The sequence below is a fragment of the Spinacia oleracea genome, chromosome 1 (genome assembly GCF_020520425.1).
Source record: "Spinacia oleracea cultivar Varoflay chromosome 1, BTI_SOV_V1, whole genome shotgun sequence".
NCBI classification, from domain to species: Eukaryota; Viridiplantae; Streptophyta; class Magnoliopsida; order Caryophyllales; family Amaranthaceae; genus Spinacia; species Spinacia oleracea.
Window position 1 is genome coordinate 120936468 of NC_079487.1, and position 14423 is coordinate 120950890.

The window sequence follows — 14423 nt, forward strand, 5'->3', positions numbered from 1 at the left end:
AGTTTTTTGTGGTCCGTTCTCTCTTTTTCTGAAACTGACCTTTGAGCGTTTGCCCTGTAGGAAGCGGTTTCGGAAGTCATGCCTCCTCCCAAAAATCTCCTTCACTTCATGCCCTTGCCAGGGCAGAAGTTGAAGAGTGTGGTGGTTGCGGAACCGCCGCCCGTGGACCAACCGTTGGCTGAGGAAGATACCATCCCCTCTCCGCTGAAGCCGTCTGCTGCTTTAGGGATCGAGATCCAGGATATAACCAAGGTGATGGAGGCAATTGAAGCCGACCTTGTTCCTGGCTCGGATGTCCCTATTGTGGCCGAGCAGAAGGAAGAATCTGCTAACGTTTGTCTCGAAAGGGAGAAAAATCTAGATAAGGAGATGGTGGATCTCACCGAAGCTCACATACAGGTTCCCGAAGCTGAGAAGGAGGTCCCTTCTGCTGAGGAGGAGCAACCCGAGCAGGGTCTGACGAGGAAGAGGCGCCACTCGACCTTGGGCTCTACTTCGACCTCGGCCCTGGATAGACTGATCCACGCTGACCCTTGCTCGGATGTTCCGCTGAAACGGATCCCCGAGGAGGTAAGGGAGGCGATGGCTCGCTATGCTAGAGCTCCGGTTTTGGGGGAGAACCCCATGGCTCACGTGGGATCTTTGGTGGGTCCCGAAGCTGCACGGGAGAATCTTCTTCGGGCCAACCCGCAGTGGAGGGTTCCTGGAGCTGAGGAGAGGAACCCAGCTATGATGGCCCAATATTATCTGAATGAGGTAAGTGTTGGAAATTTTGTTTTGAGTTCCGTTTTAGGTTTGTTGTTTTCTCCTTTCCTCATCTTTTCTCGTCTTTTCTTCTTTCCCAGGCTGTTTTCTGGTCCTCGTTCGCTTCCGAGTGCAGCTCGGTTGAGGAGAGGCAACTGAGGAGGTATCAGGAGGCTTATGCTCGTGATATCCCTGTCTTGGACCAGAAGGCTGGGCAGCTCTTCGCCGAGATGGTGGACCTCAAGCAACTGTACCTTCAGTACAGTCGTGAGGCTAGGGAATCGGCGGAGCAGATCGGGGCCGAAGTTGGGAAGCTTATTTTTCGAGTCGAGGAGGATGCTGAAAAGATAGCTTCCTTCGACAAGGAGAGGAAAGAAATGGCCGCCAAGTTTGCGAGCGAACTTGAAGAAAAGGACAGTCTTCTCACGGAGATGACTTCTAAATTTGAGGCGGCCATTAAGCAGAGCCAGGAAGCGGAGGCGAGGCTTCAGCAGTTTGTCAAGCATCGGGAGATTGTTCAGAACCAAGCTGACAAGGTGCCCGTTCTTCAGCTGAAGATCCGAGAGAAGGATGCTGCCATTCGGAAATTGGAGCAAGAGAGAGTTGACCTCTACACTGCTGATCAGTGTAGGGAGCAATACTGGAATGGCATCCTGGGTGCTCGGCGGATGTTCGCGAAGCATATGCCTCATTTCCCTTGGAATGAGAAGGTTCCGCTCTGGATGAGGGCCCAGGATCACTTGGTGGAGTGCCAGGCCGATCGAGACGAAGCTGAAGCTGAGCGCCAAGCTGCTCTTGCAGAGGCTCGGGCCCAGAAAGCGACTTCCGAAGGTGATACTACTGCTGGGGGTTCTTCGAAGGATGCTCCCCTGGGGGATGCTCCTGAGACTCCCAAGAGTTAGGGATTCGGGCAGTCGTCTTCTTCAGAGTCGGTCGGTTCCAGTTGAGGACTTCCGAACATGTGCTTGCCTTTCCCCCTTTTGCCTCGGCGCTGCGTTGTACTCATTTCTTTTTGTTTTCTTTAGTACTTCGGTAGGCCGGTATTGTCTGTTGATGGCTGCCGATTTTAACTGTTTCATTTTGTTTTCAATTTTTGAGGCTTTCAATGTATTTGTACTCCCCCCAAATATTGAATAAAAAATGAATGTTTGTTACTTGGCTGCTTCTTTTCAACTTGTACTTTCGCAATTTTAGGTCTTTAAATCCGTAGATTTCTCGAGCTCCTCTTTCTGTAGACTTGCTAAAAACCTTTTGATCTTGCGAGCTCTTTAAATCCGTAGATCTGTTAAGAGACTTTTTAACTTTGCGAGTTCTTCAAATCCGTAGATCTGCTAAGAGACTCTTTGATTTTGTGAGTTCTTCAAATCCGTAGATCTGCTAAGAGACTCTTTAGTTTTGCGAGTTCTTCAAATCCGTAGATCTGCTAAGAGACTCTTTAGTTTTGCGAGTTCTTCAAATCCGTAGATCTGCTAAGAGACTCTTTAGTTTTGCGAGTTCTTCAAATCCGTAGATCTGCTAAAAGACTCTTTAGTTTTGCGAGTTCTTCAAATCCGTAGATCTGCTAAGAGACTCTTTAGTTTCCAGACTCTTCAAATCCGTCGATCTGCTCAGAGGTTTGGATTGTTCTTCCGATCTCTTGTGGTTCGGAAACCTGGGCAAGAGATCGCTAGTCTGCCTCTTAGTTATGCCTTCGGCGATCCGTGGATCTGAGCCGGAGTTTTATAACTTGATTCGAGCGACTGTTTGTTGCGAACAAATTTTATTAGGGTACCGCGAATCCGAGGATTCTGGACGATTCCCTGAAGTGTATGATTTGGTCATTTCTTGCATTTTATCAAGGAATGGGCAAAGTCAATCCTGTTTTTAGTCTCGGATTGATCAGATCCGAGGCTGCATGTATATATAACGGGACAATAAATATAGAGATAAGTTTAATGAAACTCATGGTGCCAATGGCTTTCCTCTTCTCATTAAACAACTTACTTGGTTTACAGACAGAGATCATACAAAATATTTCTTGAGAACATCGGCATTCCAATGGTTCTTCAAAATTGTTCCATCTAACTGTTTCAGCATAAACGTGCCTGGCCTTTTTTCGGAATGGATGATGTATGGTCCTTCCCAAGTGGCTGAGAGTTTGCCATGGATCCGTCCTTTCTGAACCGAGGCGGCGTTTCTGAGTACTAGATCACCGACTTTTAGGGGTCTGGCGTTGACTCTTCGGTTGTAATGCTTGTTGACCCTCTGCAAATAGGCTGTGTTGAGTGTCCTTGCATCGTTCCGAGCTTCGTCCAGTAGATCGAGAGCTTCGGATAGAAGTTGGTTGTTGCTCTCTCCTTGGAGCCCATCATACCTGTTGTATGCCTGGATCCTCAGGCTTTCTGTTCCGATTTCCACAGGGATTACAGCTTCGGATCCGTATACAAGGTGGAACGGTGTTTGCCCGGTAGCTTCTTTCTCAGTGGTCCGAAGGGACCATAGCGTTCCGGGTAGCTCTTCTAACCATTTGTTTTTGTCATCCTCGACTCTTTTCTTGAGTGCATTGAGGATGAGTTTGTTAGCAGCTTCGGCTTGCCCGTTGCTTTGTGGGTGACAGACTGCCGAGTACGCTAGGTGTATGCCGAACTGTTTGCACCATTTTTGCAACGGGGTGTTGTCGAACTGTTTCCCGTGGTTGAAGACCATCAGTCTTGGTATGCCGAACCTTGTGATGATGTTCTGCCATATGAACTTGCGGACCTGAGGTTCGGTGATGGAGGAGACAGCTTCGGCTTCGATCCATTTGCTAAAATAGTCGACTCCTACAATCAACCACTTTTTCTGGTTCGTCGCTGAGGGGAAGGGACCAATGATGTCTAACCCCCACTGTGCGAATGGTAAGGGATACAGTGTTGATTGTAGGGTTTGAGCTGGTTGATGGATGGCTGGTGCGAACTTTTGGCATTTCTCGCATTTCCTTGCCATCTGCTTTGCCTCGGAAACCATAGTGGGCCACCAGTACCCAGCCCGAAGAGCTTTATGTGCCAATGTCCTGCCTCCGATGTGGTTTCCGCATATCCCGAGGTGGATTTCCCTTAGGATGTAGTCAGCGTCTGTTGGACCCACACATTTTAGCAGCGGAGCAGAGAATGATTTCTTCATGAGCTCTCCTTCGGCGCTGATGATGAACCACTTGTTGAATCTTTTCAGTTTTCTTGCCTGCAGCTTATCCTCGGGAAGTTCTCCCCTTTCTTTGTATGCAACTACTGCGTCCATCCAGCTGGGTTCGGTACGTAAGCTGCATACTGTGGTGGGTGGCAAGTCAATGCTTCTCTCTTGGTGAACCTCCACGTGGACCGACCTGTTTAGGTCGATGAGTGTTGAGCTTGCGAGTTTTGACAGTGCGTCTGCTTGCGTGTTTTGTCCTCGGGGGATGAGAATGACTTCAAAGGATCTTAACTTTGACGTTAAGGATTTAATTTTTGCTAAGTAAGCTGTCATGCTGGGCCATTTGGCCTCATACTCCCCTCGGATCTGGTTGGCTACAAGCTGGGAATCAGTTTTGAGGCAAACATGCTCGGCCTCCAGGGATAAACAAAGCTCTATCCCTGCGATTGCGGCCTCATATTCGGCCTCGTTGTTAGTTGCTTTGAAGCCGAACTTCAATGCATACTCTATGCTTTTCCCCGTCGGGGGGATTAGTACAACTCCTGCTCCTGAGCCGTTTATTGTGGAAGATCCGTCAGTGAAGACCTCCCAAGTGCTTTTCGTATCATCCAGCATTTCCTGGTATGAGCACTCGGCCAAGAAGTCTGCCAATGCTTGTGCTTTGATTGCTGTCCTCGGCTGATATTTGATGCCGAACTCTGATAGTTCGAAGGCCCAGGCAGCCAATCTTCCTGACCTCTCTATTTTGTCGAGTACTTTTTCGAGCGGTTGGTCAGTTAGCACTGTGATCTGGTGGGAGTCGAAGTATGGCCTCAGTTTTCGTGCAGCTACCACTACTGCATATGCGACTTTCTCGATGAGTGGGTACCGGGTTTCGGCCCCTGTGAGTGTTCGGCTGGTGAAGTAGATTGGCTGTTGCTTCTTTTCTTCTTCCCGAAGAAGCACTGCGCTGACGGTTCCAGGGCTAACTGCGACATATAGGTACAGGGTTTCCCCCTCCTTTGGTCTGGCCAGTGTCGGCAGTTGAGCTAGGTGGGCTCTGAGTTGCTGAAAAGCTTCTTTTTGCTCCTGTTCCCATATCAGTTCGGGATCCACTTTCCTCGGGACCCCCTTTTTCTTGACTGGTTCTGCTTCTCCTCCGGGGAGGTTCTTTGGTTTCAGTGCTTTGAAGAAGGGGGCTCCCTTGTCCGAGGCTTTTGATATGAACCTTGTTAGTGCGGCTAACCTGCCGGTTAGCCTCTGCACATCTCTCTTGGTCTTCGGCTCGGGTAAATCCAATGCCGCTTGGACTTTGTCTGGGTTCGCATCAATTCCTCTTTCGCTCACCATGAATCCGAGGAATTTCCCTGACTTCACCCCGAAGACGCATTTTTTTGGGTTCAGCTTCATGCTGTATTTCCTCAGATTTCCGAAGGTCTCTGCCAAGTCTTTGACGTGGTCTTCCTCCTTGATGCTTTTTACGATGGATTCATCCACATAGACCTCCACATTCCTCCCTTTCTGGTCGGCGAAGACGTGATCAACTAGCCTCTGGTAGGTGGCTCCGGCATTTTTCAAGCCGAAAGGCATCATTTTGTAGTTGAACACTCCTGCGCTTGTGATGAACGCCGTCTTTGCTCTGTCATCGGGGTGCATGAATACTTGGTGGTAGCCTGAAAAGGCATCCATGAAGCTGAGCAGTGCATGGCCGCTGGTGGAGTCAACCAATTGATCTATCCTTGGCAGGGGATAGCAGTCTTTGGGGCAGGCTCGGTTCAGGTCTGTGAAATCCACGCACATTCGCCAGGAGCCGTTCGCTTTTTTGACCATCACCACGTTGGCCAGCCATTTCGGATACATGCATGGTTCAATGAATCCGGCCTCCTGCAACTTTTTCACCTCCTCGGCGATGGCTTTGTTTTTCTCCGAGGAGTAGTTCCTCTTTTTTTGCTTGACTGGCCGAGCTTCAGCGTTGACGTCCAGCTTGTGACAAATCAGCTTCGGATTTATCCCTGGCATATCTGCTGCTGACCATGCAAAGATGTCTTTATGATCCCTGAGTAATCGGATCAAATCGATTCGGAGCCCCGAGCTTAGGCCCTTGCCTATTCGGACGCTCCTGTCTGAATCCTCTTCGAGGAAGATATCCTCCATTTCTTGATCTGGTTCGGGAGATAGGGTTTCGGGGCGGGCATCAACTTTTGCGGGAGACAAGCTGCTCGTGCTTGCTCTTCTCCTTTTTGCCTCGCTTTCCTCTCCCGTAGCTCCTTTTTCTTCCTCGGGGCCGTCCCCTAGTTTGGGCTTTCGGACAGCAGTGTGGCAGGTTCTTCTCGCCACTTCTTGATCACCTCTGATTCGTTCGGCGAATCCTGCATCCGAGACGTATATCATCAGCTGGTGGTATGTGGAGGGGACTGCTTGCATCTTGTGAATCATGGTTCTCCCCATGATTACGTTGTATACGGAGTCGCAGTCCATCACCAAAAATTCGTCCCGAAGGGTTTTTGCTGCCTGGCCTTCACCCATTGTGACTGGCAGGGTGATCTTTCCTCGAGGGATAGCTGCGGATCCGTTGAATCCGATCAGAGGATAACTGACTTTCGTCAGTGCTTCCTCTGGGTCTTCGAGGATCAGCTGCTCGAAGCAGTTTCTGAAGATGATATTGACGGCACTTCCTCCGTCGACTAACACTCGATGTACGTTGTGGTTGTTGAGGTCCATGGAAATGACCAGAGGATCGTCATGTTTGTACTGGACTCCGAAGCAATCATCAGCAGTGAAGGTCATGTTCGGGGGGTGTGGCTGGTTGTCTCCCACCGCGCTGAAGTTGACCCGATGGGAGAGGGCTCTTAGGTGTTTTTTGCTGGCCTGGCCGGACTTCTGTCCCCCGAACACCACTAGGATGTCATTCTTCTTGTGCCCTGTTGCTTCGTAGACCCTTTTCTGGGGTTGCTCGTGTTGTTTGCCGCTTGCGGCCTTTTCTTTTTCCTCCCTTCGGTCTAACAAGTACTGTTTCAGGTAGCCTCGGCGAATGAGGTCCTCTATGTTGTCTTTCAGCGAGTTGCATTCTTCGGTGTGGTGACCGAAGTCATCATGAAACTCGCACCATTTGTTCTTGTTTCTCCGAGCTGGGTTGGACTTGAGCTTCCCAGGTAGTTTCCACTTTTCGTCATTTCTGTTGAGGCTAAATATCTCTTTTCGGGGCAGAGCTAGTGGAGTGTAGTTGGTGTACTTGGGTTGAAGTTCACCCCTTCTCCCGTCTTTCTTCGGGCTCATCTCTCTAGCTCCTACTTTCTCTTTCCCCTTCCTTGAGCTGCCCTCGGGCTTGCTCTGGGTATTCTTTATGTCTCTCGGGTCCGACGATCCTTTCAATCTTGCAGCGGCCTTGTTGAACTCTTCGGTTCTGATGAACGCATCAGCCATTTGGAGCACGTCAGCTATTCTGGAGGGGTTCTTCATTGAGAGTTCGTCACGGAACTTCCCTTCCTGGAGCGCGTGCTTCAAGGCGAAGATGGCCACGTCTGGCTGCAAGTTTGGTATGTTTGTTGATTCCTTCATGAATCTGGCCATGAATTCTCTCAGACTTTCGTCTCTTTCTTGTTGGATTGAGGTCAGTTCTGCTGTGGTTCGCTCGGGGCGATTGTTGCTCACGAACTGTGTGCAGAATCTCTTTTTCAGCTTTTTCCAGCTCTTGATCGATCCCTTCGGCAGCGATCTAAACCACTCTCCCGCCACTCCGGTTAGCGTGGTTGGGAAATATTTACACCAACATGCTTCGGAGTAGGGACTCAAGAACATTTGCTGCTCGTAGGAGATGACATGATCCCTCGGATCTGTGATTCCGCTGTAGGTCAGGTGCGCTGGCAGTCTTACCTTCGGTATTTCTTCCATGATCAGCTCGTCCGAGAAAGGGGATGACGTGGGAGTCATGATTCTTTTCCCGAGTCTAGCCCTGATGCCTTCGTTTGCCGAGGTTCTGTGATTAGAACGTTCGGGCGTACGATGGGGGCTAGGGGTTCGATCATGCCTCCTGTCTCTTCTTCTCTCTCGGCTACTGACCTCGGGTCGTTCGCCAGATCTGCTTGGCTCGCCCACCCCGAGTCTCGTATGGATCGAGGGTCTTAACCTTGAGTGGACCGAGGGCCTCAACCTGCTGAGCACCGAGCTTCGGACCCGAGTGTTACGAGTAGTCGATTCGCTTTGGAGAGCTGTTGGAGTAGGCGATGGTCTCGCAAACCAATCTGGTTGCTGTTGTGCCCTTTTTTGGGTGTCCCACGTGCTTTCCATCCACCTCGACGTCAAGTGTGTACCTGTCAAGGGAAGGAGTTCTCGTTCGGGTCTGGACACTTCCGCACTGGGTGGCTCGTTCAGCCTTCGCCTGGTCCTCCTCTCTTCTCTGCGGTCATTTGCCAGTCCTTGCTGCTTCTCATTGAAGAGGAAGTTTTGCATGATGGTCATGGCCGCAGTGAGCTCTTCCCTAGTTGGAATCGGAGGTCCTGCATTTGTGGCGGTCGTAGCTCTGCTTGGCTGTGACCTCGCCATCGATCGAGGGTGCTCCTCTTGGTCAGATTCTGAATCTGACCGCACCATCATATCGTCGTCATTGTTGTTAACAACATCATTCACCATTTTCGCGGAAAGAGGTGATTGATGTCTTTCAAAGGCTTTGAAGTGTTCTTCCCCACAGACGGCGCCAAATTGTTCCGGTGTTGTAAAGATGGAAACAATGGGCTTCGAATGAAGGCCCTTTTGTATGTGTTGAAGATCTTGCTTGTTTGAATGAGTAGAGTCCGAATTCACCTGCACAAGAGCAAAGTCACTAGCCTCGGGGGTGTTTCCGAGGAAAGCCCCTCCGATGCCTAAGTAAGAACGGTGCTCGGATTCTAGAGAGAAGTTCTCTAGAAGAGTAGTCTTAAGGCGATAAATTGGACGTACCTTGAGGTGTGAGCCTTGGCGGCCTATTTATAATGTTTGCATAATAAATGCCCATAGGTCATTTATTGCTATTGGGCCTTGGGCCTTAATGGATGGCTGAATAGCCATTGGTAGGTTTGATGCTGTTGTTTAGAGCCATTGGGCTTTGGACTTAGTGGCCCAATTGAGAGTCAATTGGGAGCCCAAACAAGTACAAAGTACTACGTATCAACCAACAAACTCAGTTGCAAGCAGTTTCAAAACCTTTGATGATCGATCACATTCATACACAGCACGTGGACAAGCATCGTAAAAGAAGAGCAAACGCACATACGAAACGGAAAAAGCACAAAAGAAAATGACAAATTATTACACAACCGAATAAAACTTACACCTCAAAATCTCAAATAGTACGTGTTCAGCTCCTGCAGTATATAAATAAAATAAAATAAAATAAAAAGTGAAATAAATTAAAAACTTAAAGAGGAGAGAGAAAAACAAAACCAAAAAAAAGATGAGGAAAAAATGTCGACATGATCGTGCTCATTCTCCCCTAAAAAAGTCATCTTGTTGGTTGAACTTTTCTCAATTCCCAAACCTTCTTCTTCATAAATGTCGACATTTTCATACCACCATCTTTCTCCCTCTTCTCTATCATTCCCTGCTACAATCAACTTCACATAGAGAGAAACTGAGAAAAAACTATCCCCTTCTCTTTTTCTCTCTCTTAACTATCCTTAATTTCCAATTGAATTACGCAAATTTTCCGTAATTCGAGAATCGTGATTCGTGTCCACCCTTTTATAAAACCCCCTTTTTATCCCCTCTCTTATTTTCCCACCCATGTCATCCTTCTTCCAGGTTTGTTGTTTTTCCCTCTCTCTCCCTTAAATACAGAAAATACTTCGCAGTTCAGTAGCAGTAGAAAATCAAGTAATTACTGTAGTGATATTTTGGGTTATTTTAATTAATCAATGGATTTTATTTTTGAAACAGGATTTCTTGTTCCCATTACTCGGCCTCATACCCTTCACAGAGCACTTTAATGTGTTTTCAGGTATTTTTTTTTACTTATATGTTCACATTTGTGAGTATTTTTCTGGATTGTTTAAAATGTTTGCCCGTACCCTGTTATTATTCTTTTTCTTTGGTATAAAAATCTATGTTTTGTGTCTTGTATACCAGTATCTATCATGGGTTTGGGCCCATTTCAGTGCGAATTTAACTCCAACTAGAACACCTCGACAAGCCAAATTCCCCATAACAAAATAATTGATACTCCATAAATGAGCACTATATTATATATACGGAGTATTTTCTTGCCACTTTGATGGAAGAACAATAACAGCACTCTGTTTTCTGTCTAACTAAGTAAGGAAATAGAAGATTCTAACTGTATTTTTTTTACTACAATTAGGTACCCTTTTGAGGCAATTTCAAGAAACAATGTCGAATTCCACCTGCAAATTAAGAGATTCAAGTTTATGCCGTGACGAAACGGCGGCATTGACTCTGAAACTAGTGGCAATAGGGTCAATTCTGGTGGCAGGAGCGACGGGTATTGCGATCCCATTGCTCGGTCGCAGGAAGAGTTTTCTTGCAACGGATGGGAATCTATTTATAGCAGCAAAAGCATTTGCTGCGGGTGTTATACTTGCTACTGGGTTTGTACATATGTTGCCTGATGCAGGAAACAATCTTACTAACTCGTGTTTACCAACTCACCCGTGGTCCGATTTTCCATTCTCTGGGTTTATTGCTATGATGGCTGCTTTGCTGACTTTGCTGGTGGATTTTGTGGGGACACAGGTGTATGAGAGGAGAGCGGAGAGTATGAAGAGGAAAGGGGATGGACTCGGTCTGGATGGGTCACTTGACTCGGTTTCCGCTGCTGGGGTTTTGCCCGCGGATCGGTTGGTGGTTAGTGGTGGTGGAGGGGGTATTGTGGGGATTCATTCTCATGATGATCATGGTCATGGTCATGATGGACATGTTGTTGAAGTCTATGATGATGGACATGGACATGGACATGGTCATTCTCATAGCTTTGGTGGAGATAGTAATGCCCGGAATGTGGTCATTTCTCAGGTAATTTTACTGCCTTTTCTGTACAATTGTACATTGAGAGCCATTTTTTTCCTTTAATCAGTTTGATGGTGAATTATAAATAAGTTATGTTTTTGGTATTTGACTATTTGATTATGTTATCTTGTACTCCCTCCGTCTCTTTTTTGTTTTTTATGTTTTCCTTTTTGGGTGTCCCAAAATGTTCTTTACATTTTCTTTTATTTTAGCACATAAATTATTTAATATTCTATTAAAATTTGTGTCAAATTATTATTTTAACCAATTAAATCCATTGGTTCATTTAATATCTCACACTTTTCCATTGGAACATTAACTTTTTCTCATTTTCCCAATATCAAAATTTTGATAAGAGTGAAAACATTATAAATAAACGTAATTTTCCTCGTTTACATAAAAATTTAGAAGAATCTCAATGCACATTAATTAATCGTTAAAACGCGTGTAAAATATCAAACGTAAAAAACAAAAAGAGACGGAGGGAGTACTTGGATATGTGAAACTTGTATGATGTGCATTTTCCATAAGTCACCAATTTACTTGAATGGTGTGCACGTGAGAAGCATGTGTTATACTGTCTCTTTGACCCCTTTGCACCATCTTTGCTTTTTCTGTTTAAATTTCAGTTGACATTTGAAAGGCATTTGTATAGCAAAATTTTCTATGATGTCTCAAGGTGACTATCATGCGTGGGATTGATTTGCTGAGATTCGTTGAAGTGTTTTCTTTAAGCAAGTAGTCCTTTTCGGTAATGTAGAAATATTCAACGGTTGATATAAAAAGTAAACAAGTGGCACATTTACAAATTACAATCACGTCACGTTAACAACCTAGTTTCTTGGTTTTCCTTTCACCTAAAGAAAAGGTCACCTAAGATTTGAGTGACGGGGTCACGGTAGATCATGACCCCCTTAAACCTATTGAAAATCATTAATTATGTAAAATTTTTATAAATATTTTGCTCATTGTATGTATCGTGAAGAATTTAGTGAGTACAACTATACAACATACAAGTGACTGCTTAAAAGAAAGAAAAAAACAATACAACCTAATTGACTTATTAGATAATGTCTTTCACGTTATATATTAATGTTAAACTTCTTTAAGGATGCTCGGAAAAGGGTTTAGTGGGTCATTTCTGTGATATATCTATTCTTAAAGGGGGTTGTTCATGCAAGTAAAAAGTTCTTTGAACGAAAGAGGTTGTTTATGACACAAAGCTACTAAGCCAAATCTTGTGGCATATACTGCTTAATTAGTAAACAGCCACATATGGTCCTTTCTGAACTTTAAAAAAAAAAAGATTCTAATGCTAAAGATAGGGTTTTTCTTTTTCTTTTTCTTTTAAATGAATGTAGTCCAAAGGCTATATTAGCGGATGATCTTTTTTCCCCCTCGGCATATGGTTCGTTGAGCAAAGCTAGGAAAAGATAGATAGTCTAGTTGAATAACTGATGCTCCATTAATAAGCTTTAGAATCTTGGACCAATTTATTTTTAGGGGTTTGGAGCAAAAGGAAAAAAGAGAGTAAGTGGAACATAATCTACCATCTTGTCGAATTGGTTTTTGTATTTTGTTAAACTACTTTTGTGTCTTTCGTCTTTTCGCGATCCTCAATGACCAGGAAGGGATGTTCAGTAAGATAGAGTTGAAGATACTAACTTTAGTATCGAATGTCATACACGAATAAAGTTGTCATGGATGCTGAGTACCGTTTAAGACGGACTGATCTTTTCTTATTTTTTATTGTGAGTGGTTATGGCCATTTTTGATGAGAAAATGAGTGAAGTCTATACACGGTATGTTTCTGGCCTTTGTCTTGCTTCATGTAGTACGTGAAGAATTAAAACACCCCGACCAATATGGGAAGCAATGCCATCAATGTATAGGAATTGCCTTAATTTTAAGCTAAAATGATGAACTTGTGAAATGCTATTATGCACTTCCTTGTCAAGCTTTCTTATAATCATTTGTCAAAATTTGATTATTTCCCAATGTCGTATATGCAGGTTTTGGAGCTTGGGATTGTTTCACACTCGGTACTAATTGGGTTATCTTTAGGAGTATCACACAGCCCATGTACGATAAAACCATTGGTAGCTGCGTTATCGTTTCATCAATTCTTCGAGGGGTTTGCCCTTGGAGGATGCATAGCTCAAGCCCAATTTAAGGATAAGTCAACCATGATCATGGCCTGTTTCTTCGCCCTAACTACCCCTGCAGGAATTGCTGCAGGCATCGGGCTCGCTTCCTTTTACAACCCGGCTAGCCCAAGAGCTCTCATCGTAGAGGGAATACTCGACTCAATATCTGCCGGTATCCTTGTGTATATGTCCTTAGTTGACTTAATTGCAGCTGATTTCATGAGCAAAAAGATGAGATCTAATACAAGACTCCAAGTTGTGTCTTACTTTGCTCTTTTTATGGGGGCTGCTTTGATGTCTGCCCTTGCCGTCTGGTCATGACAAATTCGTAACTAAACGTGATCGTGGAATTTGTTTGTGCTAGTCATAGTCACAGATTATTTATTTTTATTCGTGCTTTGAAGAACCTGGGAAGATTGAACAAGTATTATCCTGCTTGAAGGGAGGCGGGGTTTACAGGGGGATTGAACCGGGGAAGAGTGCTCTGCTCGTGTTAAGTGTGAAGTTTTGGACCGCCTGTACAGTGCTGCGTGACTGTGTTATTGTTTAGTGTTGTCACTACTGAGCTTGACCCTGAAACTGGGTTGTTGTTGTTGCTGTGCTAACAAGGAAAAGGAGGGTGAAGAAAATGAAGACGAAAAAATACCCGATTAATACAATACTATACCATCTTATACTTCGTATTCTTATACGAACTTACCGAGTTACTCCGTATCTCTTTGTACATATGTACTTCACTTCATAATTTTTTGCCATTACATGTTGTTGTAATATGTGTTTTTACAACTACCAAATATGTTTTACATACACTGTTAATCTCTTACTAATGCAAAGTTTCGTATTTGACTTATTTAGTTGAGTTGTACAATGCATCTCAGCATTTGTTTGGTCCTTTTGGTGTTAAACATGTGAAGGGAAATACTCGCTCTATCTCATTTTACTTGCTTTGTTTGATCAATTTTTGTAAGAATTTTTTGATCAAAAATGGAACAAGCTAGTAATTGAGATGTAGGGAGTATGCTTTATCCCAGTCGAGTCATATTTACTCCGTCCCAAATTAGTTGTTTGCATAGTTTCTGAGATATGAAATACGAGTTCAAGGTGTTAGATAATATTTGTTTCCATCATTTTCCTATCTTGTGATGTGATACCCAAGCTAGTTTAACGAAAGAACAAAATTTCAAAATGCCCATTTGCTTTCATCCGCCGATGTAGGAACCGCCGATTTAGGAAATGGTGTTAAAATGTAAATCTGTAAAAATGTAAATCTAGAATTACTATATAAAAATTAGTAGTAAAGTGTGTAGATAAATCTAGTCAAAATAATGTCTAGAATTTACTTAAAAAATATCTAGTAAAGTGTCTAGAAAAATCTAGTTAGTGAAGAGGTAGAAAATTCTAGAGAATGAA

At 44.7% G+C, this 14423-nt stretch overlaps 2 protein-coding genes across 2 annotated transcripts; both read left to right on the plus strand.

The window, feature by feature from the left end:
• Positions 1-369: 369 nt before the first annotated feature.
• On the plus strand, positions 370-9525 carry LOC130465647 (uncharacterized). The gene is made up of 3 exons (XM_056834488.1): positions 370-756; positions 846-1049; positions 9469-9525. The coding sequence occupies exons 1-3, from the start codon at positions 370-372 to the stop codon at positions 9523-9525; spliced, it is 648 nt and encodes a 215-aa protein (XP_056690466.1).
• LOC110775983 (zinc transporter 4, chloroplastic) lies at positions 9289-13863 on the plus strand. Its single transcript, XM_021980568.2, has 4 exons — positions 9289-9645; positions 9781-9841; positions 10202-10872; positions 12879-13863. Exons 1-4 carry the CDS (start codon positions 9628-9630, stop codon positions 13332-13334), a joined length of 1206 nt encoding a protein of 401 aa, XP_021836260.1. The 5' UTR covers positions 9289-9627; the 3' UTR covers positions 13335-13863.
• The last annotated feature ends 560 nt before the right edge of the window (positions 13864-14423 follow it).